Here is a 26,297-nt window from a genome sequence, read left to right as displayed (position 1 = left end):
ACAAATCCACCAAAGCACATTGAGATGTTTGATTATTTTGCATTATCCCAAAAGGTTTTCATAGAAAAAAAATTATATTTTGATATAATTGCCCTCACCTCTCCTTATCTGGTTTGTCATGATTGAAATTCATAGTTTGAAATAGTTTGAAATTCATTGGCCTTGGGTTAACATGATTCACCTGACTGGATGGTGGGGAATGGAAGGATTTATATTCCCTGCAAACAGCTGGTCATTTGCATTATTTTTAGAGGGTTGTTGAGGCCCCTTGGAGGCTTATCTGTATCATGGTGGCCTCAACGACTCTCCAAAAGAATGCAAATGATCAGCTATCTGTAAGGAGTAGGAATCCTTTCGTTCCCCATCATCCAGTCAGAGCTGAAGAAGCTTTTTTGGATGAGAAGCAAAATAACTTCAAAGAAAACCAGAAAGTTCAGTTGCCTCTTTAAAAATGCACCTTTAGTCCAACAAGGGAGGTTTTTAAGGTTCATCTCTCTCTTATTTCCTCTCTCTCTCTCATAGCAAGAACGACTCCAGCTCGACCGGCTGAAGAATCAACTTTCCGATGCCATTCAACGATATGGAACAATACAAAAGGTAAGAATGACAGGGCAGGACCCTGGAAATGAGAGAAGTCCGTTGCCTTTTCTTTCTTTCTTTCTTTCTTTCTTTCTTTCTTTCTTTCTTTCTTTCTTTCTTTCTTTCTTTCTTTCTTTCTTTCTTTCTTTCTTTCTTTCTTTCTTTCTTTCTTTCTTTCTTTCTTTCTTTCTTTCTTTCTTTTTTTCATCCGTCCGTCCTTCCTTCCTCCCTCCCTCCATTCTGTCTATTTGCTCCTCCCTCCCTCCTTTCTTTTTTCTCATTTCTTCTTTCATTCTTTCTTTCTTCCTTTTTTCTTTCTTTCTTCCTCCCTCCCTCTGTCCCTCCCTACTGTCTTTTTTGCTACTCCCTCCCTCCTTTCTTTCTCCCTTCCTTCCTTCCTTCCTTCCTTCCTTCCTTCCTTCCTTCCTTCCTTCCTTCTTCCTTCCTCCTTCCTCCTTCCTTCCTTCCTTCCTTCCTTCCTTCCTTCCTTCCTTCCTTCCTTCCTTCCTTCCTTCCTTCCTTCCTTCCTTCCTTCCTCCTCCTGTTCCAAGAGATACTTTAGACTGTCCCCAGGCACGTGACAGTCCTCTTTCAACTAGCAAAAAAAACCCTTTTGTTCCACACATGCTGTTTCTGCAGCAAAACCCTGTGATTTCCCATCCTTATACTTACGTCTTGTGATCTGTTTCAACCCATCCAAAGGGTCCTTTGTAAACGGCCTGGTGACATCAGGGGCTGGGATGGAGAGGCAAGACTGGCACTTTCTCACCCTTAACTGCTATCAGATTTTTTTTTTGTTTTTTTCCCAGTGCTGAATTTGATCTGGAAACCCCGTTTTTTGAAATCGAAGTGACCGCAGCTTTCTTATAAAAGCCTATCCTTTCAAAGCTATCCCATCACCTGATTGACTTCCCCCTCATTTGGGGGAGCAAAATGAGCCATCACCATTTTTTAACCACCCCATAATTCTTTGTGAGGTGGAGTCTAGGAACTGAACGGAGCTAGCCAAATGTTTTAATGGCCGGATGCCCTTCCTGTTGCCAGTGCAGAGTTTTGTTTAGCAGTTATACACTCGTTGTGCCCAGAGAGAGAAACATCTGCCTCTACCTAGCATCAAACTCACAGATTGTGTGATTGTGACGTGAGAGCTACACCTCTAGGCCACCGCACCACTCCAAGGAGCAAAATGAGCATTGTAAACAAATGCTAAGGTATCCCCGCACAATCCTGATCAAAGATATTCGTTGATGCTGTTGTATTCCTATTATTATTTTATACCGTTGACATTATTGTTATTTCTCAATTGGCAGAAAATTGCAGAGAAGTCCAAGGCTCTGTTTCCAGTGGGTCAGAGAAGTAAAAAGCAGGTAAGTGTAGTTTTATTCAGGAATAATATTTTTTTTTCCAGCTTCAGGGTCCAACCATGAATTTCCTTCTTGAGTTGTTCTGCCAAGTCTTATATGATTCAAAATATCTGGGTATCTTTTATTCCTTCCCTGTGAAAAGGATTGTCAGCCTTTTCTCATAATTCTGCCCAGGTCAATTCCTGAAATATTAGAAATTCTAAATTTTCATACGAGAATAAATGAAACTGGAGATACATTTGCAGGACTTAAGCATTTGCGTGCTTCAGAACTGCTAGCTGGTCAGGAGCTGGGACAAGGAATGGGAACTTATCCCGTTGCATAGCTGGCTCTCAAACATAGACTGTCAGGTTTCCAGCTGACAAACTCAATGGCTGAACCATTGTGCTACTTGATATTAGTTAGAAGCATTCCGTTCTGTTCTATTTTGTTCCGTTCTGTTCTATTCCACTCCACTCTATTATTCTGTTCTGTTCTACATTGTAGTCTAAAGTGGGACTAGAATTCACAGTCTCCTGGTGATTGGCTCAAAGCCACCCAGCCGGCTGTCCTGCTTAAGTGTAGGAGGTGACCTGATGTTAAGGCAGGACTAGAACTCACACTCTATTGTGGTTCACCAGCAGCAGATGTGGACGGCTGAGGTCTCGGAGAGTAAGGACTCAGATGAGGGGCCTGCCTGTGATGCACGGATGGGGCCAGGACTATCAGGGAGTGGAGTTCTGCCTTCGGAGTTTGTGGAGGCTGGCAGCAATAATGAAGAGTCCCCCGAGGAGCCTGTGCCCAGTGCACGTGCAAGCAGGGCTGCTCGAAGGAAAGAGCAGCTGCAGCAGAATGGGCAACTCGGGAGTAAGGGTGCAAGGTAATGGGCCCTCCCTTAAGGGATAAAAGCCAGCCCTCAGAGGTGGGATTCTCTGCAGGAAGCAAACAACTTCTTGCAATTCAAGTCCTGTGGAAGTTCAGACTATCCTGGTTTGTGTTTGGAGACTTTTGGTTTTGAATATTTCCTTGAAATTTAATCTAGTGGTTTTTGGCAGCTTTGCCCAACCTTGGCAAGGCTTGTTCTTATCTGGGACAATTAGTTTTGAACAGTGTTTTACTGTGAATGAACGGAATTCGCAAAGAAGCATTACAAAGGTTTTGCTTTTATCTCTGTTTGGTGTTGGTTTGCTTTGAACGAGGCTTGGGTCAGAACACAGTCTCCTGGTGATTAGCCCGAAGTCCCAGCTGACTTTCATGCCTAAGGCGAGACTAGAACTCACCATCTCCCGGTAATCGAACGCAAGTCACCCAGTTTGCTTCAGGCAGGACTAGAACTCACCATCTCCTGGTGACGAGCCCAAAGTCACCCAGCAGGCTTTCATGCCTCAGGTGGAACTAGAACTTACAGTCTCCTGGTGATTAGCCCGAAGTCCCAGCTGACTTTCATGCCTAAGGCGAGACTAGAACTCACCATCTCCCAGTAATCAAACGCAAGTCACCCAGTTTGCTTCAGGCAGGACTAGAACTCACCATCTCCCGGTGACGAGCCCAAAGTCACCCAGCAGGCTTTCATGCCTCAGGTGGAACTAGAACTTACAGTCTCCTGGTGATTAGCCCGAAGTCCCAGCTGACTTTCAAGCCTAAGGCGAGACTAGAACTCACCATCTCCCGGTGACTGAACGAAAGTCACCCAGTTTGCTTCACGCCACTAAACTACACCCCTGCACCAAACCAGCTTCGCTGTTCATGCTACTGCTCATTTTTTCCTGTTTGCGTCAGTTGTGTGATGCACAATGGAAGCGTGTGCTGACCCTCAGCTCCGATTCCCCACTAAACTAAAAAATAAATCTTTAAGTGTGCAGAGTTTCCTTTTTCATGCTATTTAACCTGTTAAAATAAAAACCCCACCAGGGATAAACTATACTGAATGCTAAGTGCTCTCCGAACACCCTTTGAATCCTAATTAAATATAGCTCAGGGAAAAATGTGCAAAAGAGAAAAAAATAGCAATTTCGAACCTGAAGGAGTCTTCTGTTTTTTTTTTTCGAAGGCTTTCTCACCAAGCTGGTTAGGTTAGGTGTTTTTTTTTTTAAAGGGCTCAATAGAAGTACGGAACATGGACACAAAAGCCCAGCGGGCACCAAATTATTCTTTTATTTCCTTGAGAAAAGGTGAGATTATACGTCTTTCGTGTTTGGGGCCATATGGTGGTAATTTTGTTCCCAGCTTCCAGGAGACCCCTGAATTTCAACCTGGCTCATGGTTCTCACTGCCCTGTCTCAGGTTTCTGATTTCCAGCCCACACAGACCCCACCCCTTAATGGACCTTCCTGGGAGGGCATTTAAATGATGCCATTCAACTCTTCCGGTAGGGATGATGTCCCAATACGGGAGGTGAATGGACCGTGCAGATCCTGGAAGGGAAGGCAGACATTGATTTGATGGTTGGATTTCTTTCATACGGGCCTGGAGAGAGCCACTTTCCGTGCACCAGTGGAGAACCAAAGGTGCTTTTTTCAGCTGGACTTCCTGATCTTTTGCGTTGAAGATGTTTCACTTCTCCTCCAAGAAGCCTCTTCGGCTCTTCTGACGAGGATGAGAAGCAAAAGATGTTTCGCGTAGGACACGTTCCTACCTGAAGAGTCTTTAAAAACAAAACAACAGAGAAAGTCCAGTTGCCTTTGAGATTAGTTGCTTCATCCTTTTGGGACCCAAGAGAAGACAGCAAGCCATAACAGACAGGAAAGGAGACCATGGAGATTCTCAGTCATCCAGGTCATGATTGTCCCCAAAGAGATTTTTTTAAGAGGCAATTGGACTTTCTGGTTTTTCTCTGAAGACGTTTTGCTACTCATCCAAAGAAGCTTCTTCAGCTCTGACTGGATGGTGGGGAATGAAAGGATTGATACTTCTTGCAGACAGCCGGTCATTTGCACTCTTTTTAGAGAGTCATTGAGGCCACTTGGAGGTTTATCTGTGTTCTCAGGATCATCTGAGTTGTGCAAATGGGTGTGGAGCTTTCTTGGAACAGTTTGAAAAGACTGTGTTGTGGTCAATACCCATTTGCACCACTCAGGTGACCCTGATGACATAGATAAACATACAAGTGGCCTCAACAACTCTGTAAAAGAATGCAAATGACCAGCCCATCTACAAGGTGTTTTGGGTCTGTTACTTAGGACCCGAACACAAAGAGTATAAATCCTTCCTATCCTCACCATCCAGTCAGAACTGAAGAAGCTTCTCGGATGAGAAGCAAAACGTCTTCAAAGAAAAACAAGAAAGTCCAGTTCCCTCCTGAAAAAGCACCTTTGGGAGAACCATGACCTGGAGAACTGAGAATTTCCATAGACATCGACCAGTGGGGAAGAAGAAATAAAGAACGGACTTTCAAACCATAAAGGAGATTTAGATGGTATAAAATGTGCCCATGGGGGCCATTTTGAAAGCCAGTTTGCTGTAGTGGCTAAGACACCTGTCTAGAAATTGGGATGAAAGGCATGAAAACTGACTGTGTGACTTTGGCTGGACAAACGGACAAGTTTTTTTACTTTTTATCCTCTGACAGGTTTACTTCCCATCATGGATGGACATTTTTAGAAATAACAGAATTTCAGAATCACAGAGTTGGAGGTCTTCTAATTCAATCCCCTTCCCAAGCAGGAAACTCTATACAATTTCAGATAAATGGTTGTCCAGTCTCCCCTTAAACACCTCCAGTGTTGGAGCATTCACAACTTCAGAAGGCAAGCCTTCCACTGGTTGATTGTCCTCCCTGTTTGGAAGTTTCTCCTTAATCCCAGGTTGCTTCTCTCCTTGATGAGTTTCCATCCATTTTTTTTTCTTGTCTTGCCTTCTGGAGCTTTGGAGAATAGCTTGACTCCCTCTTCTTTGTGGCAGCCCCTGAGAGATTGGAACACTGCTATCATGTCCCCCTTAGCCAAACCCAAATCCTGCAACCATTCTTCATATGTTTTTGTCTCCAGGCCTTTAATCATCTTAGTTGCTCTTCTTTGCACTTTTCCCAAAGTCTCAACATCCTTTTTTTTTTAATGTGGCAACCAAAACTGGACACAGTGTTATAGGTGTGGCCTTACTCGGGTTTTATAAAGCTGTACTAATACTCCACATCACCTCGATTCTCTTTCTATTCTGCAAAGAGAATCTTTTTTATTTTTCTTACAATTTCCCAGCTCCAAAGCAGAGTTGGTATTCAGCAGGTTCTGACCAGTTCTGGAGAACCGGTAGCGGAAATTTTGAGTAGTTTGGAAAACCGGCAAATCCCACCTCTGACTGGCCCCGCCAACCCCATCTCTTCTCTGCCTCCCATTGAGTCCCAGCTGATCAGCTGGGTTTTCTTTTGTTGCTCTGCACAGGAGAACGGAGCTGGAAAGCAGGTTAGTGGGGTGGGGAGGGAATGGGGATTTTGCAGTATCCTTCCCCTGCCACGCCCACCAAGCCGCACCACGCCCACCAAGCTGCACCACGCCCACCAAGCCACGGCCACAGAACCTATGCTTGTGTCCTACTTAATATGGTTCTTTTCCATTGTCTTGTTTTTTTTTTCTCTAAAACTCTCAACTTCTATTTGTGTCTCTTCCCCGAGATAAGATTTGGAGGAAGGAAAAAATTAATAATAACAACACTCCATGACAAACGTCTTCTTCCTTCCTTTTAAAAGTGCGCTGAATAATATATTTGCTGCCTATAACCACCCCAGTCTTATTGATTGTGAAATTGTTCTTATTAACACAATGAAGTCTTTTCTGTGAAACTCATAAAAGTAAAGATGCTGGAGGAGCAACCCCAGAATAGAGAGAAGAATATTCTTGATTCCTCGTGGGAGGCACACAAGCAGGGAGAAAAAGAAAACTGATGATGCATTTGTTCATCAACTGTTTTTCAATACAAAAAGATTTCAGAATGACGAGTGTTTTTCTGCACCAAAAAATGTGCAAAAGACAAAAAAAAAAAAAAATAGAAATAGCAGGTAAGGTATCCCTGGCAGCTTTTTATTAATAACGTTTTAAAAATTTAGCAGGTAAATGTGTGAAATGGGGAAAACTGTCCTTGTGTCTAGTTGTTCTGGTGTGCAGTGCTCTATAGTGTCGTTTTGAGGGTAGAAGTTGAAACAGTTTATGATTGAGATGTGAGGGGTCTGTAAATATTTTCACAGCCTCTTTTTGACTCGTGCAGTATACAGGTCCTCGACTGAAGGCAGGTTGGTAGTAATTGTTTTTTCTGCAGTCCTAATTATCCTCTGAAGTCTGTATCTGTCCTGTTGGGTTGCAGAACCAAACCAGACAGTTATAGAGGTGCAGATGACAGACTCCGTCATTCCTCTGGAGAACTGGATCAGCAGCTCCTTGGGCAGCGGGATGAGACAAAAGACAACATGGCCCAAAGCTGGATAGGAAACCAAGGAAGAGAGTTTGGATAGCCACTCCCAAGAATTTCACAGGGTAAATCAATTAAGGATTTAGTCTGGCAAGATTCTGTCTCTAGGTAGTCCTCGACTTACGAGCACAATTGAGGTAACATCCTCTGTGCTGGAAGGAAATGGGATTTGTGAAGTCGAGGAGGAAGAGGACTGTGAGGTCCTTGGCGTTCTCTGAGCTTGGTTGTTTTCCTGAAGACATTTCATTACCCAACTAGCTAACTCCATCAGTACTAAAGAGGAGTGGTGTTTGTGGAGAGGGGGAACAGGAGTAAGAGGAGAAGAAGAGGAGGAGAATCATGAAGTCCTTGTTGTTCTGTAAGCCTGGGGATCATCATCAGTGTTTGTAGGGAGTAGGCTTGGCTTTCTATTTAGATACTAGTGGCTTGCCCTGTCACTGTTGTTATGAGTGTGTTCTATCCTAGGCTTCCCCCAAAAGCACTAAGCCAATTCTGTGTCCTGGCAAAACCTCTTTTATTAAATGAATGTGAATTTATTGCATTCACATCCAGCCAACGGCCTGGCAAACCGTCTTGCAAAGGTATAATTATTAGTTCCAACCTTAGCTATCTTGGAAAGCTTCCTGGTAAATATTTCCACACACAGTGCTGACAGGGAAGGGCTGGACTCTAGGTTACACAGACAAATCTTCACGGAACAAACAAATGAATTGTTTCTTGCAAAAGCCCCACTCCCCTTTTGTTCCTCTTTTAATCCTTCCGGGAGGGGCCATTCATTGTCCATCTATGGCCTTACTCTCATGTCGACCCTGAGTTGGTTTCTGACTTGGTTTCTGCGCTTTCAAAAAGATGGGGATTTTGTTCAGGCATGCCCAAAAGGAGAAAAAAGCATCCAGATTTGGAATGTCAGCAATCGGTTTGGAGAAAGTAGAAGAGGAAAAAAATAAATAAATTCCCCTTGGGGATGTGTGGCTTGTTGACAAAGTGCCAAAATAGGTAGTCCTCGATTTACAACCACAGCTGAGCCCAAAATTTCTGTTGCTAAGTGAGACAGTTCTTACATGAGTTTTTCTCCATTTTATGACTTTCTGGCCACAACTGTGAAGTGAACCTCAGCAGTTGTATAGTGACACAGTTTCTAAACTGCCTTTTTCTTGCTTCTTCCCCCTCCTCCTTTTCCCTCCTCCCTCTTTCCTGCTTCCTTTTCCTCCTTCTTTTTCTCAGCTTTCTGGTTCTTCCTTCCTCTTTCCTGCTCCTTCCTTTGTCCCTCCTCCTCCTCCTTTTCCTTCCTTTTTCCTGCTTTCCTCCTCTGTTGAGAAACATCCAGCCAGGCTGGGAGAAAGGATTAAGTGGGGAACTAGCCTTGAGTCTTTGTGACGCCTCAAAAGGCATAAGCTGGACTCCCCCACCCAAAATTTCAAGAAACCTTGTCTGTTTGTTCTCAAGGGAGCTCAAGCAGTCTGGAAATATTCTTGTACTATAGGTAGAACACAATAAAGTAACTGAGATGGAATAAGTGGACCGGGTTGTTTGTTCCTGACCTCCTCTTCCTCCATCCCCTCCTCCTCTCCCCCTTTCCTCTTCCTCCTCTTCTGTTGGAAGGAAGAAGAGGAATCTTCGTTGCATGCCCTTCAAAGTCACTTTTTGTGAAGTGTTGTACAGGTTTGATTGATGAATACATAACATTAATTAACCAATTAATGAATGGATGTTTGTGTACAAAAGACAAGATGGAGGATCCATGAGTTTAATAAATGATCGACCTTCCTTTGCAGGCAATTAACTTTACATGGGAGGGGGAGTAGGTATTTATAAATGTACCAATCTCCGGGAAGGCACCAAGTTACAGAGATGACTTGTTTGTCTGGAGGTTGGGAAGAATCATTTTAGATGCTGTCGGTAGGCCTAGGTACGTGATGGTGAACCTATGGCAGGCGTGCCACAGCTGACACGCAGAGCCATTTGTGCCAGCATGTGAGCTGCAGGCAAACTTACCTCACTGTGCATGCACAGTTAATTTTTGGGCAGTTTGAGGCCTTTTTCAGCCTCCCAGAGGCTTGAGGAAGGCTTCTGCAGGCTTTGAAGGCCGAAAACTAGGCCTGTTTTGTCACTTCCTGCTTTTCCGAAAATACCAGAAATGATGAAAGGGGCCTGCAGAAGCCTTCCTCAAGCCTCTGGGAGGCCAACCCCCCCCCCCCCCAAAATCACCTGTGAGGCACAGTGCAGGTAAGGGGGCAGCGGGGATGGGTGGGTGGGTGAGGATTGTGTGCATATACGTAGGGGGCATCGGGAGGCACACATTGCCTTCTGGGTGCTGGCATGCGAGCGTGAGCATGCAAGCGCTCACACAATTTTTGGCACAGGAGCCCAAAAAGGTTAGCCACCACTGGCCTAGATGGTCAGAGCAATCAAGCCAGTCATTATAAAGTTTACATAATACTATCAGGTGCATGAAACCAGGAACCAGAATAGAGTTCAAAAGCACTACAAGTTTATTCCATTCCACCTTGACCCCGCCTTTGGGCCTGGCCTGGCCATCTCCTATTTAAGTGATTGTCTACTTGGAGTCCTAGTGGACAATCATTTAAATAAGAGCCAACAGTGTGCTGCAGCAGCCAAAAAAGCCAATGCAACCCTAGGATGCATTAACAGAGGGATAGAATCAAGAACTTATGAAGTCCTATTAGCGCTTTACAAAGCTTTAGTAAGACTACACCTGGAATATTGCATCCAGTTTTGGTCACCACAATATAAAAAAAAATGTTGAGAACCTAGAAAGAATGTAGAGAAGAACAACAAAGTTAATTAGGAGACTGGAGGCTAAAACTGTTGTGGCCCATCTGCAACTGATGAAGCTGGCAGCAGATTTGGACATTGAGGAGGTTGGGGAGGAACATGGCCCAGTCCTGGTGGCTGAGAAAGGTTCAGACAACGGCTCTGCATCAGAGGCAGAGATGGGGCCAGGGCAGGCTGACAGTCATCAGCTGCCTTCAGGCTTGGACAGCAGTGAAGTAAGGGAGCTTTTGGAACCGGTTCTCCGCCTGCGCATGCACAGAACCGCCAAAAGGAAGGCACAATTAAGAACTCAGAGTCAACGTGGGAATAAGGCCACAGGTGAATGGGCCCTCCCATCAGGGGAAAAAAGAGGATCAAAAGGGGAGGGGGCCTTTGCAGGAAACAACTCATCCGTTCGTTCATTCATTCCAGCCTTGTGAAGATTTGTCTGTGTAACCCAGCCCTTCCCTGTCAACACTGCAGTGTGGAAATATTTACTGGGCGGCTTTCCAGGATAGATAAGGTCTGAGTTTATTAGTATGTTTTCCCAAGACTGCCAAGTTGTTGGCTGAATGTGAATGCACTAAATTCAACACTAATTTAATCAAAGAGGTTTGCACGGGTCTTAGAGTTGGCTTAGTGCTTTTTGGAGAAGTCTAGGATAGAACAAAAGTGTATGAAGAACGATTGCAGGAATTGGGTATGTCAACTTTAGGTATGACAAGGAGAAGGACTAGGGGTGACATGAGAGCGGTCTTCCAATATATGAGGGGCTGCCACAAAGGAAAAAAAAGTTGATCAACCTATTCTCCAAAGCACCAAGAAGGCAAGACAAGAAGAAATGGATGGAAACTAATCAAGGAGAGAAGCAACCTAGGACTAAAGAGAAATTTTCTAACGGTTGGAACAATTAATAAGTGAAACAGTTTGCCTCCAGAAGTTATGGATGCTCCATGACTGGAGACTTTTAAGAAGAGAAATGGACAGCCTATTTTGTGGGATGGTTTTTGTTTTTGTTTTGGTCTCCTGTTTGAGCAGACGGGTGGATTAGAAGACCTTGAAGCTCCCGTCCAACTTATTATTCCGTTATTCCTACAGACACATTGGGTTAGAGAGCCATTGCCTCTAGGTTTGCCTTGCCAGGTGGCAGCTTCTGCCTGGCCTTTGTGGACAGAAACTATAGAGGGTCAGCTCTGGTTAGTACCTCCAAGAAGACCACTGGAAAGCATTTTTCATATTGTCCAAAAGAAAGCTTCATAACCATTTCCACGATGCCATACGTCAAGCTTCCCTTTGAAGAAGACTTCCCCTATTCCTTCAAATATTTTTTAAAAAAATGGCTGCTGGAATTGGGTATGTCAAGTTTCATGAGAAGAATGACCAGGGGTGACGTGTTAGCAGTGTTCCAGTATCTGAGGGGCTGCCCCAAAGAAGAGGGAGTCAAGCTATTCTCCAAAGGACCAGAAGGCAGGACAAGAAGCAACGGATGGAAACTAATCAAGGAAAGAAGCAACTTAGAACTAAGGAGAAACTTCCTAACAGTGAGGACAATTAAGCAGTGGAACAGCTTGCCACCAGAAGTTCTGGGTGCTCCATCACTGGAGGTTTTAAGAAGAAACACTGGACACTTATCTGAAAGAGTATAAGGTTTCCTGCTTGAGCAAGGGGTTGGGTTGGTAGACCAGCTCTATTCTAATTGATTGAATGATTGAATGATTGATTTCATGGCGCCGATGTTGGGAGACAAGTAATCAAGGAGAGAAGCAACCTGGAATTCGGGAGAAACTTCCTAAAAGTGAGAACAATCAGTTGAACAACTTGCATCCAGAAGTTGTAAAGGTTCCAACATTGTAAGTTTTTAAGAGGAGATTGGACAACCGTTTATCTGAAACGGTACAGGGTTTCCTGCTTCAGCAGTGGGTTGGACTAGAAGACCTCCAAGGTCCCTTCCAACTCTGCTATTCTGTTAAATAAACAAAGCTGTTGAAAGGATCATATTAAAGAGTCCTCTGGGGACACATTTTCCATTTGGGGAGCCCCCAGTTGCCCTCACCGCCCCATAATATATCCCTATCACCGTATTTCCAGCTCTTGTCGAGGTTCGGTGGTTGACATTCCCTATGATCATCTCTTTGAAGGATCTGGCTGGCAGTGCACGACCGCAATTTCTCTGGCCTCCCAAGCATTTTTGTTTTCTTTGTTTCAGATGAAATGTTGAAATCTCTTCATTCAGGGGCACAGATAATCCATGCAAGCTGTCAGACCCGGACGAGCTGGGGAATGAAAGGCAGAGGAAAGCTTTTCACCCTGCTTCCTAGGAGGGATGAGTGACTCCATTAGTGACCCAACAGCACATTAGGGGAATTTACTCAGAACTCTGATGTCCGGGTGGTCACCTCGGAAGAGACAGATAAACGGGAGGGATCGGTCAAGCAATGTGATTTCAAAGTCAACCTGCAGACATCAGCAAAGGCCTCTTCCCTCCTTATTTCTTACTCTTGGTTTTATTTGAGATGCAGGCAGTCCTTGATTTAGGACCACAGTTGGGGCCAGAGGCAAGGTGGTTGTTAAGGGAGCTACAACCAATTTTATGACTCGTCCTGTCAGCATTGGGAGGAGTATTCTTGGTGGATTAGGCTGTTATTTAATGCTAACCCACTGGCAAGACACTTGCATATACACAGGGAGGAAAACCCACTGCCTTCTAAAACTGATGATGTTACCTAGTTGGCCCATGAAATGTCTGCAAGGAAACAACCAAGCTCAGGGAAGACCAAGGACCCCACAGTCTTCCTCCTCCTCCTCCTCCACCAGCACCACCACCTCCTCCACCAACCTCCTCCCTGCAAACCCCAGTCCCTTCTAGCCCTGATGATGTTACCTAGTTGGGTCATGAAATCTCTGCAAGAAAACCACCAAGCTCAGAGGGCACCAAGGACCCCACAATCCTTCTTCTCCTCTTCCGCCTCCTTCCTCTCCAGAAACCCCACTGCCTTTTACCACTGGTAAATGTTACTTAGTTGGGTAATGAAACAGTAGATGGAAACTAATCAAGGAGAGAAGCAACCCTGAACGAAGGAGAAACTTCCTAACAGGGAGGACAATTAACCAGGGGAACAGCCTTGACTTCAGAAGTCGTGAATGCTCCAACACTCAAAGTTTTTAAGAAGAGATTGGACAGCCATTTGTCTGAAATGGTATAGGCCAGAATTTCCCGCCTAAGCAGCGGGTTGGACTAGAAGAACTCCAAGGTCCCTTCCAGCTCTGTTCTGAATTAATTACCTGCAAGAAAACAACCGAGAGAGCACCAAGGATCCCTCATTTCAACCCTGAGCTACCTTTATTGGTAACAATAGCTCTCCAAGGAAGCCACCAAGCTCAGAGTCCTCCAAGGACCCCACATCTAGAGCTGTGTCTAGATGTGAGACGGTGCCTCTTTGCATATCCCCCCCCCCCCTTGCTCTTAAAATATCACATTGCAGTTTAAGAAAGACCAAAAGGGAAATGTGTTCAATCAATGATGTAGCAAAAATAACTTCCAAGCCTGAATCGGGTGACGCAGATTGACAAAAACAAAAAAAAACACAAAAATATGAAGAACTAAATTGATGTAGCCATGAGAAGGGGATTTGCCAAGGAGGTGATTGCACTGTATAAATACCTTCAAGGTGACAGTAGATGTGAAGAATGGATAATTTATTTACAGGGCACGATGACATGATATCTATCAATACATCCAAGAGCAGAGGAGAGGGATACTTAAGAGCTAAATGCGGTCCAGCTTTTAGAATAGAATAAAATGGAATAGAATTCTTTATTAGCCAAGTGTAACTGGACACACAAGGAATTTGTCTTGGTGCAAATGTTCTCAGTATACATAAAGAAAAGGTACTTTCGTTAAGAATCAAGAATCATAACGTAGAACACTTAATGATATTCATAGAGTACAATAAGCAATCAAATCATACTAAGAAACAGTCAATATAAATCTTAAGGATACAAGCGACAAAGTTACAGTCATTCAGTCACAAGTGGGAGGGGATGGGTGCTAAGGAGTGATGAGAAGATTAATAGCAATAGTAGTGCGGTTGAACAGTGTTGAGGGAATTAGTTGTTTAGCAGAGTGATGGCTTTCAGGAAAAAGCTGTCCTTGTGTCTAGTTGTTCTGGTGTGCAGTGCTCTATAGCGTCGTTTTGAGGGTAGGAGTTGAAACAGTTTATGTCTGGGATGTGAGGGGTCTGTAAATATTTGCACAGCCCTCTTTTTGACTTATGCAGTATACAGGTCCTCGATGGAAGGCAAGTTTGGTAGCAGTTGTTTTTTCTGCAGTCCTAATTACTCTCTGAAGTCTGTCTCTGTCCTGTTAGGTTGCAGAACCAAACCAGACAGTTATGTATATATATTTAATTTTGAGAGTCATTGGTGGACATTGATGTCCCACAGAACATCGTCAGGACACACAATTTCTGCCAAAGTTGCATTGCAGGCATTGTGGGGAGGAATAAGGTCAGTTTAATCTCCCCCAGGGTTACAAAATATCAGCCAGTTATGCTTTCAACCCCAACAAATTGGCTCTTGGTTCAGCGTTTCCCAAGAGGACATTGTGATGACAGGCAACGGGTCTTCTCAGCTGGGGAATCTATAATAATTAAACACCAGACACATCTTTCAAAGTCAAGAATCTCTAGCTATTGCCAACCATAATGAATTGGCTGGAAAGATGGGGAAAAAAATAAAATAAACGAGGATGGCGGAGTTAGATTTACAGAGTTCGGTTTCGTTATTCATCCGGAAATGTTAATTAGGGGCAGGTTCAAGGTTCAGAAGAGAGAAGCAGAGGTGGAAAGAGTTGTCCCTAAGGTGCTTTTTCAAGAGGCAACTGGACTTTCTTGCTATCTTTGAACATGTTTGGTTTATGTTTAGGCAGGAAAAACAAAAACCCAAAGTCTAAGTACAGATTAGGCGAGACCTGGCTCAAAAACAGTAACCGTGAGAGGACCTTGGAGTCCTGGTGGACAATCACTTGAATATGAGCCAGCAGTGTGCAGCAGCAGCAGCCAAAAAAGTGAATACAATCCCTGGTTGTAGAAACAGAGGCATAGAATCTTGTGAAGTATTAGTACCACTTTGTAAAACCCTAGTAAGGCCGCACCTGGAATACTGCAACCGATTTTAGTCACTATACTACAAAAAAATGATGTTGAGACTTTGGAAAACGTTCAGAGAAGAGCAACTAATATGATCAAAGGCCTGGAGACTAAAACATATGAAGAATGGCTGAAGGATTTCGGTTTGGCTAATCTAAAGAAAAGAAGAATTCGCGGCGATATGATAGCAGTGTTCCGATATCTCAGGGACTGCCACAAAGAAGAGGGGCTCAAATTATTCTCCGAAGCACCAGAGGGCAAAATGAGAAGTAAAACAGATGGAAACTAATCAAGGAGAGAAGCAACCTGGAATTAAGGAGAAACTTCCTAATGGTGAGGACAGTGAATCAGTGGAGGAGCTCGCCTCCAGAAATTGTGAGTTCTTCATTGCTGGAGGTTTTTAAGAAGAAACTGGACAGCCACTTGTCTGAAGTGGTATAGGTTCTCCTGCTTGAGCAGAAGGCTGGAGTAGAAGACCTCCAAAGTCCCCTCTAGATTCTATTCTATTCTATTCTATTCTATTCTATTTTACTCTACTCTACTCTACTCTACTCTACTCTACTCTACTCTACTCTACTCTACTCTACTCTACTCTACCCTACCCTACCCTACCCTACCCTATCCTATTCTATTCTCCCTGAAATCTTGGAAGACTGCTACCATGTGACCCTTAATCTTCCTTTTCATTAAACTAGACATACCCAATTCCAGCAACCGTTCTTTCTATGTTTTAGCCTCCAATCCCTAATCATCTTTGTTGCTCCTCTCTGCTTTCTTTCTGGAGTCTCAACATCTTTCTTTTGTGTGTGTGTGTTGTGGTGTCCAGAACTATTGAGTCATTAGTTTATGGATTAAAACGATAGCCTTCGTGAAAAGGAAACTGCAGGAGTGAAGAACTATCAGAACAGAATCTCATCTGGAGAGAAAGTTACGTGGGAACGCTTACAAGTCTGGATTTCCTAAGTTGGAAACAAGGATCGGGGTATCGGTTTTCAACTATGTCACTTTTGCGCCACGTTGCAGTTAGAAGAGATGATGCTGTATAATTTCACACACACACACACACACACACACACCCAGCAGTGACAGCTGGGACAGTGTGCTTTTTTTTTTTAAACAAGTTTTATTGGTTTTAAAAGACAAAAAGAAACCAAACATAAAAACATCCAACTTTCTTTCATAAGTGTACAAGCAGTGTGTCGGTTGGTTTACAATTTTTTTGTGCAACCATTTCATAGTCTCAATTGCAGTTACATTGCATAATAACTCATATTACCAATCAAAAATTGAATACCCTAGTATCATTATTAAACAATCATTTGACTATAATTTTATTCATTCATACTTTGCGAGATAACTCTAATTTACTTAGTTTATTTTATAACAGTTCATGTAATCCTGCCAAATCTATCCTAAAAACATTTTATTAATATGATAACAAAAAAAAAAAAAGAAATACATCTTTATATATTCATTATTTTCTAAAATTCTGGATATTCTATTATTGTATTTTATTATCTAACCATTGGTAGAAAAGGGAACAGTTTGCTTGAGGGCAGGACACAACCAAGTTTTAAAGAATGATGAGAATATAATTCAGGCGCTTGAGAAGAAAAGCAGGAACAGGTTTTAAAAGAGCCTGAAATGCAATAATAATAATAATAATTTAAAAATTTAGCCGATGCTTACACTTATTAAAAGATCTTGGGACATCTATAATTCACCTCTTTTTCAGATTTAGCATAAAAAAATTTTTTTCTTTTTTTTTCTTGATATTATCTTTATAAAACATTATCAAGATAGATTTGGTATGATCTTATGATTTATTGCAAAATAAACTAAGTAAACTATAGTTATCTCGTTAAAATATGAACTAACAAAATTATAGATAAATGATTTTTTTTTAGTGATGATATTAGGTTATACAATGATTGATTGATAATATGAGCTATTATGTAATATAATTATATTAGTGATTAGGAAATGGATGCACAAAAAAAAAGTGGTAAACCAATCGATGCACTGTTTGTAAATTTATGAAGAAGGATGATATTTTTATGTTTTATGTGGTATGTCTATGTTGTTTTGTTGTTAAAATAAAATATATATATATATAAAAATATATTTTGGGAAACCACCATCCTGATCAATCAGGGTGGATAAAAGTTGACCCCTTTCAAACATAACCTCAGCTTGGCTGGGACTCTACCAGGTTTCCATTGTCTCTTTATTGTGATTGAACTGCCTGCTTGTTAAATAAAAGGCACTCTTGAAAAAAGGGGGAAAAATGATGTCAATGGCAGGCAAGAAGGAAGAGGGAGTGTTTATGGTTTTGTTCCAGAAATTATTCTATTTCACTCATGTTGTTACGTGACTGTCTGTTGGCCCAGCAGATGAAGCCATGAAATGAACAGGAAGGAGAAGGTGCTGAATAGAAAGATAGAAATATAGCTTTTAAAGGACATGCTGGAGATGTCAATCCTAAAGCGAACCTGGCTGAGTGTCAGAGTATATTCATGGACTGGAATAGAGCACGGTAACAAGGTCAGCCAATGAATAGGCATAGCAACCAAGTCACCCAATGAGGACTGTTTGGAAACTGAAACTAGAAGTAGCCTAGGCGTGCCTCTGTATTAAGCTCTGCAGCTCTGAAGCGGTGTTGAACTCTGTCTATTGAAAATGAAACTGCTTCGCTCTTCTGCTGTGTGTCTTGCTTGCGTGCTGAACTAAAGTGAAACGGATGTCTGTTTCTGTTTGAGTTTGCTCCATATTGGAAAAATCTACAACTGGTATTGTAAAATTTACTAGATGTGTTTATAAAGAAGTTAAATGAAGCGTCAGCCATCTGTGTTTACTTTTCTGGTGCTGAACTTACTCTACAGTACTTTGAATGCTGACTGTGATGACCCGTAGTCTCTCAAAAAAAACCAAAACCCAAAACATACATTAAAGTCCGGTAAGGCCTTCAACTTAACTTCGCTGTTTTATTAGGCACAGTTTAAAGTCACAAAAGTAAGTAATGAGGCAAAAAGAAAACCAAAACAAACCGCATTGACCAGAGTTCAGAAGCAAGCCAAGATAACTAATCATAAACTCCAGGAAAATAACCAAGGAGAGTCCATGAACGCCAACAAAGACAAACCTCTTTCATGATGAACACTAAATTGACTCCTGCAAATTCTAACTGTGCAGTTGCAAACTTATATACATAGCTCCCACCTGCAAGCCACAAGGAGGATCATGGTAATCTCCTCTTGAGTAGACCTCGCTTTTCCCTGATCCTCTCCTTCCTACATGCCCTAGGATGGATAGGGGATGGGCCTGGATCCTCCTCTGATTGCTCAGCCGGCCTCTGCCTTTCCCCAGCCTCCTCCTCCACCTCTGGCGCCACACTCCCTGTTGGCTGTTCCTCCTCTTCCTCAGAGTCAGTTTCCATCAGGGGCATGAAACTGACGCCATCTTGGAGGCCCATTTTTCACCCTCCCTGAGCCTCTGCACTTACCTGAGATCCAAAACGGGCCACGTGGGGACTCCTGGGAGAGGTGCTGTGGGGTAGGCAGGGGTGGGATTTGCTGATTCACAGAACTGGCCATAAAATTAGCAACCAGTTCACCTGAACCAGTGCGAACCAGGAGCAACCCGTCCTCTGATGATAATAGAGAATTTGGAGCCTTGTACTATCCTAATAGCCTAAATCTAGATTGGTGGTAAGAGCTATCTAAACAGGGCAACATTTATGCAAACTTTACCTATATATATAAGCAAACTTTACCTCATAAGTTATGTAATTTACAATTCTTAACTTACTAATGTCTTATGTCCAATTGATTGCCTTGCTACTTTTCTAACTGTGTCTAATACTGGATCTAAACCTTTTTATATTTGAGGGATAAACAATATATGCAATTGACAGAGCTGAATTAGCATGTGAGTTTTAATTTCACAAAGGAGTAATTCAATTTTCCACCCTTTGAATTTCTACACTGCCTTCTGGAACACTTGGTTGTATTTCAAGTATTTATCAGGTTTATTTCCTACAAAGCCCCTTTATCTGACAAATGTATGGATCATCACATTTAATAACCTGGGGCGTACATCATATTTAATATTCCCGTTTCAGCAAAATTGAGGGAATTACGGAATCCTAAATAACAGAAATTTTGGGTTCAAATGTGGTTGTTGTTGTGGCCTGCTGGTGGCTAGCAGAGCTGGCAGCAAAGTCGGACAGTGAGGAGGTTGGGGAGGAACAAGGGCCAGTCCTGGAGGCTGAGGAAGGCTTGGGTGAGGGCTCTGCATCAGAGGCAGAGATGGGGCCAGGGCAGTCTGGCAGTCATCAGCTGCCTTTGGAGTTGGACAGCAGTGAGGCGAGGGGGCAGCTTCCCAGCCTGCACATGCGCAGAGCTGCCAAAAGAAAACAAAAATTACAATATAAGGGTCGACTTGGGAGTAAGGCCACAGGTAGATGGTGAATGACCCCTCCCATATGGATTAAAATAGGAGCAAAAGGGGAGGGGGCTTTTGGAGGAAACAATTCGTTCATTCCAGAAGTGTGAAGATCGGACTGTGCATCTCAGAGACTCTGCGCTGAGTCCTTCCTTGTCAGCACTGCATTTGAAAATATTTACTTGACAGCTCTCCAAGCTAGATAAGGTCAGTGCTCCTAATTACACCCTTGAAAGACTGTTTGCCAGGCCTTTGGCTGAAGGTGAATGCAAGAAATTCACCTTCATTTAATAAAAGGAGTTTTGCCGGGACAAAAAGTCTGCTTAGTGCTTTTTGAAGAAGCCGAGGTGAGAATAGTTGTAAGTCCAGGACCACTTGTATATAAATGTTTTTAAAAGATACATTAAGGAAATAATTAACCCACTCGTGTAATGTTTGGTTTGGGTTATGTTCCTCCAGCTGTCTACAGGGGAAACTCGAAAAATTAGAATATCGTGCAAAAGTTCGTTTATTTCAGTAATGCAACGTAAAAGGTGAAACTAATTTATGAGATAGACTCATTACATGCAAAGCAAGATAGTTCAAGCCGTGATTTGTCATAATTGTGATGATGATGGCTTATAGGCTCATGAAAACCCCAAATCCACAGTCTCAGAAAATCAGAATATTAGAATATTACATATTACATCAATAAAACAAGGATTGTACACAGAACAATATCGAACCTCTGAAAAGTATAAGCATGCATATGTACTCAGTACTTGGTTTGGGCCTCTTTTGCAGCAATTACTGCCTCAATGCAGCATGGCATGGAAGCTATCATCCTGTGGCACTGCTGAGGTGTTATGAAAGACCAGGATGCTTCAATAGAGGCATTTAGCTCTTCTGCATTGTTCGGTCTCATGTCTCTCATCCTTCTCTTCGCAATGCCCCATAGATTCTCTATGGGGTTCAGGTCAGGTGAGTTTGCTAGCCAATCAAGCACAGTAATCCCACTGTCACTGAACCAGGTTTGGGTGCTTTTGGCAGTGTGGACAGGTGCCAAGTCCTGCTGGAAAATGAAGTCAGCTTCCCCATACACCTCATCTGAGGAAGGAAGCATGAAGTGCTCCAAAATCTCTTGGTAGATGGCTGCGTTGACCCTGGACTTAATGAAGCACAGTGGACCAACACCAGCAGATGACATGGCTCCCCAAATCAACACAGATTGTGGAAACTTCACACTGGACTTCAAGCATCTTGCAGTGTGTGCCTCTCCATTCTTCCTCCAGACTCTGGGTCCTTGGTTTCCTAATGAGGTGCAAAAGTTGCTCTCATCAGAAAAGAGGACTTTGGATCACTGAGCAACAGACCAGGTCTGTTTTTCTTTAGCCCAGGTAAGGCGCTTCTGCAATTTGTTGTTCAGGAGCAGCTTGACAAGAGGAATACGGCATTTGAAGCCCATGTCCAGGATCCGTCTGTGTGTGGTGGCTCTTGATGCACTGACTCCAGCCTCAGTCTAGTCCTTGTGAAAGTCCCCAACACTTTTGAATGGCCTTTTCCTGACAATCCTTTCCAGGCTGTAGTCATCCCTGCTGCTTGTGCACCTTTTTCTTCCACATTTTTCCCTTCCACATAACTTTCTATTAATGTGCTTTGATACAGCAATTTGGGAACATCCAACTTCTTTTGCAATTACCTTTTGAGGCTTTCCCTCCTTATGGAGGGTGTCAACGATGGTTTTCTGCACAACTGTCAGGTCAGCAGTCTTTCCCATGATTGTGATTCCTACTGAACCAGACTGAGAGACCATTTAAAGGCTCAGGAACCCTTTGCAGGTGTTATGGCTTAATTAGCTGATTAGAGTGGGACACTTTGAGCCTAGAATACTGAACCTTTTCCCAATATTCTAATTTTCTGAGATTGTAGAGTTGGGGTTTTGATGAGCTGTAAGCCATCATCATCTCAATTATGACACATCACGGCTTGAACTATCTTGCTCTGCATGTAATGAGTCTATCTCATATATTAGGTTCACCTTTTAAGTTGCATTACTGAAATAAATGACCTTTTGCACGATATTCTAATTTTTTTTTTGAGTTTCACCTGTCGTAGTCCCCTCAGATAATGGTGTCCTTCCTACGTGTCTCTCTCTTTTAGCTTTTGAATCCCACCGTTCTAATTCTACAGTTTTGGTTCTTCTCCTCAGCAAAGCCCCAAGACACCTTTCTCCGACCTGGCTGATGATGAGAAGATCTTCGGCAGTGGAGACATCTCACAGCTGGAAGAGAGCCAGGAAAACGCCCTGCTGTCCGAGATCACAGAAGAGGACCTAGAAGTGATCCGTCAACGGGAAGAAGCTCTCCAGCAGATTGAGGTCAGTAACAATCATAAGAAAGACGGACATCTCCAAGCCAATTCAAATTCCGAATAGAGCTGGAAGGAACCTTCGAGGTCTTCTAATGCTTGCTCAAGCTGGAGACCCTACACCGTTTCAGATAAATGGCTGTCCGGTCTCTTCTTAAAAACCTCACGTGATGGAGCATTTAGAACTTCTGGAGGCCAGTTGTTCCACTGATTCTGTCAGAAAATTTCTCCTTTGCTCTAGGTGGCTTCTCTCCTTGATTGGTTTCCATCTGTTGCTTGTTGTCCTTCCTTCTGGTGCTTTGGAGAATAGGTTGACTCCCTCTTCTTTGTGGCAGCCCCTGAGATATTGGAACACTGCTATCATGTCTCCCCTAGCCCTTCTTTTCTCTGGAGTAGCCATACCCAAATCCTGCAATTGTCCTTCATATGTTTTAATCTTTCTTTCTTTCTTTCTTTCTTTCTTTCTTTCTTTCTTTCTTTCTTTCTTTCTTTCTTTCTTTCTTTCTTTCTTCCTTCCTTCCTTCCTTCCTTCCTTCCTTCCTTCCTTCCTTCCTTCCTTCCTTCATTCCTCCCTCCCTCCCTCTTTCTTTCTTTCTTTCTTTCTTTCTTTCCTCCCTCCCTCCTTCTTTCTTTCTTTCTTTCTTTCTTTCTTTCTTTCTTTCTTTCTTTTGTTCTTTCTTTCTTTCTTTCTTTCTTTCCTCCCTCCCTCCCTCCCTCCCTCCCTCCCTCTTTCTTTCTTTCTTTCTTTCTTTCTTTCTTTCTTTCTTTCTTTCTTTCTTTCTTTCTTTCTTTCCTTCCTTCCTCTCTCCCTCCCTCTTTCTTTCTTTCTTTCTTTCTCTTTCTTTCTTTCTTTCTTTCTTTCTTTCTTTCTTTCTGTCTTTCCTTCCTTCCTCCCTCCCTCCCTCTTTCTTTCTTTCTTTCTTTCTTTCTTTCTTTCTTTCTTTCTTTCTTTTTTGTTCTTTCTTTCTTTCTTTCTTTCCTCCTCCCTCCCTCCCTCCCTCTTTCTTTCTTTCTTTCTTTCCTCCCTCCCTCCCTCCCTCCCTCTTTCTTTCTTTCTTTCTTTCTTTCTTTCTTTCTTTCTTTCCTTCCTCTCTCCCTCCCTCTTTCTTTCTTTCTTTCTTTCTTTCTTTCTTTCTTTCTTTCTTTCTTTCTTTCTTTCTTTCTTTCTTTCTTTCTGTCTTTCCTTCCTCCCTCCCTCTTTCTTTCTTTCTTTCTTTCTTTCTTTCTTTCTTTCTTTCTTTCTTTCTTTCTTTCTTTCTTTCTTTCTTTCTTTCTTTCTTTCTTTCTTTCTTTCTTTCTTTCTTTCTTTCTTTCCCCCCCAGGTCTTTATACCTGGGTCATCAGAACCAATATTCCTCAAAAGCTAATCTAGAGCTTCCAATATACTGACTCCAATTTTCCAAAGCAGGATGTGGAGTTCCATCCAATCCCAATTCTCCATGACCCCATGACCTCTGGCGCTTGCCATAAATTACAATAGGAAACTACCAGCTTCACTTTGGCTGCAGGAAGTGCAGACGAGGAGAAGTTGTCAGGCAGCTTTCATGCCTAAAACAGTATTAGAACTCACGGTCTCCTGGTGATCAGCCCAAAGCCATTCAATCATTTTTTTTTTCATGCATAAGACAGGACTAGAACTCACCGTCTCCTGGTGATTGCCTCAATGTTGTGACCTGTCGGCTGCTGGTTCCTTAAGCAGCCAAATCAGAGGAGGAGGAGGAGGAGTTGTGGGAGTCAGGGTCAGCATGAAGGCAATGTGAGAACTCCTAGGTGGAAGAGGGAATGGAGCTGGCAGAGAGAGAGAGAGGCAGAGGCAGAGCCTGGCCCATCCATCAGCCCTCAGAATGAGAGTTAACAGCCCCCAGGTCTGGAGGTGTCTGATGAGGAAGAGGAGGAACAGCTGGGTCCAGTGCCTGACACACAGATGCACAGAAAGCAGAGGAGAGGAGAGCAGTGGAAATCTATGGGCCGGTCCTTAGGACGGAAGAGCCACCAAAGCCCCTCCTAGCTCTGGGAATAAAAGGCAGCGGGTGGAGATGAATAGATACGGCAGACATGTATTTCTCTCCCCTACTGGATAGACTTGTTAGCCTGCGGTGAGAAACTTTTTCCTGGGGCTGCTGGCACTCCTAATAAAGGAATCATTAATTTAAATACGGGGGGGTTTGTCATGTTCAGGGAGCTGGGTCAGAACATTCAAGATCACCCATCCAGCTTTCATGCCTAGGCCATTTTATCATCATTATCCACCAACTCCTCCCAAGCTCATCTTTAAATAGCAAATTAGCTGGAAAAAAAATCCATCGCGGTAGCCTCTGGATCTGGACAGCTTCCTTTTCTTCAGAGCTCTTAATCTGCCCATCTTTAAAAATCAGGCACATCTGTTGCCCCCGTTTCTCCTAACCCTGCAGACACCCAGAGAAAATCTTGCTTCCCCCGGCAGATGTTAAAACTGAGAATGAACTCGGTGGGGGAACTTGCAAATAGAATCGTAAAGCTGGATTACGAGATACAGTCTTGGGTCTCCCTAATTGGATTAAGCTTAATTGCTTCGAGGTGGATCTGGGAATATTCCTAACGCAGCAGGAATTATGATGTTATCAACCCTAGCGGAAGAACGTAAGACGTTCGAACAACTGTCCATGGCCATCGGGTTTCCAAGCAGGGGAGAGACCAAAGCATGATTTAATGTAAACTGCAGCCTTAATTCAACTGATGGGAATTATATGGGGCAATAGATCTCTAATGAAGCTAATTTTACGCTGATGTTTATCTCCTGTGCTTCGAAGGGCATGGAGTGTGTAGAAATATGGCTGAGCGGTTGCAAGGTTTCCCTGATCTCCTGTTCACATGGATGAGGTGTCGTTTCTAGATGACCAACGGAAGTGCTGGGAAAAACTCACCATCCTTACAATAAACCACACAAATGGAGGGGGCCTTTTCCTAAGGGCCCCCAAGTTACCAATAGAAGAAACCGAATAGTGGCTGAAGGGTTTTTTCTCCTTTCATCCAGGGAGACTTGGAATACTGCATCCAATTTTGGCCACCAATAAATAAATAAATATAAATATATACATATATATGTTTTCTTAAGTTTTCACGGGTACTTACATGTATGGCATTCGGCTTTGCTCGGGTATTTTCCCATGTCATAGTAGCTGTGCTTTTAAAGTTATAGCGATGTTTCAGCAGAACATATATATTTGTTTGTTTTCTGAGGTTCTCGCGGGTATTTGTATGTGGATCTTTGGTTATTCGGGTTTTCTCCCGTGTAAGATTGGAAGTATCTAGGCAACGTTTTGATGAAATCTCATGCATCGTCTTCAGGCTTGTGTCTTCTGCTCTGTGCTTCTCTGTGCTTACTCTGAGAAGCACAGAGCAGAAGACACAAGCCTGAAGATGATGAATGAGACTTCATCGAATACAATTCACCATGGAAACAGAAGCCAACAATCAACTTCCCTTCCTAGATGTCTTGGTATACAAAAGATCCGATGGCTCCCTAGGACACACCATCTACCAGAAGAAAACACATACTAACCGCTATCTACATGCACTCTCACACCACCACCCAGCACAGATCAATTCCGTAGCCAAGACACTCATCTCCAGAACAAAATGCTTAGCCGATGAACAACACCAAAAAACCGAACTACACACTCTCACCAACGTACTCACAGCCAATGGATTCCAAAGAAAGAAGATTACCCACCTAATCCAAAAAGAAGCCCCAACCAAAATCCAAGACAGAGAACAAGAAACGGAAAAGCCCTCCTCCCATATATAAAAGGCACTACAGACAAAATTAGCAAGATCCTCCAAAAACACAACATCAAAACAGCATTCTGCACAAACAAAAAAATATCCACCATCCTAAGAAACCCCAAAGACAAAATCGAATTAGAAAACCAAGGAGTATACGAAATCCCTGCACAGCCTGCCCTAACACATACATTGGACAAACTAACAGAAGAATAAGCGCACGCATTGAAGAACATAAGAACTCAATCAAAAAAGAAGAAACGACCTCTTCCCTGGTCCAACACCTCAAAGCCACAGGACATAAAATTGATTTTAAAAATACCAGAACTATCGCCAAAACCGAACACTTCAACAGCAGAATAATCAGAGAAGCCATAGAGATAGAAAAACGCCCACACAGCATGAACAAACGAGATGACACCTCCCGCCTTCCAGCCATTTGGAAACCCGCCCTCATGAACAGACGAGTACCTAACATGAAGAAGGACACTGGACCCACACCCAT

General features: G+C 43.0%; 1 protein-coding gene across 6 annotated transcripts in view; it reads left to right on the top strand.

Annotated features, from left to right (window-relative positions):
* TSNARE1 (t-SNARE domain containing 1) overlaps window positions 1–26,297 on the top strand; it is a 271,228-nt gene that overhangs the window by 119,326 nt on the left and 125,605 nt on the right. For all 6 annotated transcript variants that reach the window (XM_026715999.2, XM_087931803.1, XM_087931805.1 and 3 more), the window contains 3 exons: window positions 523–597; window positions 1,890–1,946; window positions 21,873–22,040. In XM_026715999.2, coding sequence (XP_026571784.1) covers window positions 523–597; window positions 1,890–1,946; window positions 21,873–22,040 — 300 coding nt within the window. The remainder of the gene's footprint in view (window positions 1–522; window positions 598–1,889; window positions 1,947–21,872; window positions 22,041–26,297) is intronic.

The sequence above is a fragment of the Pseudonaja textilis genome, chromosome 3 (genome assembly GCF_049901715.1).
Source record: "Pseudonaja textilis isolate UNSWEBS1 chromosome 3, rPseTex1.2, whole genome shotgun sequence".
In the NCBI taxonomy this organism is placed as follows: Eukaryota; Metazoa; Chordata; class Lepidosauria; order Squamata; family Elapidae; genus Pseudonaja; species Pseudonaja textilis.
Note: the sequence above shows the minus strand (reverse complement) of the source record. Positions and strands in the feature narration are given on the sequence as shown.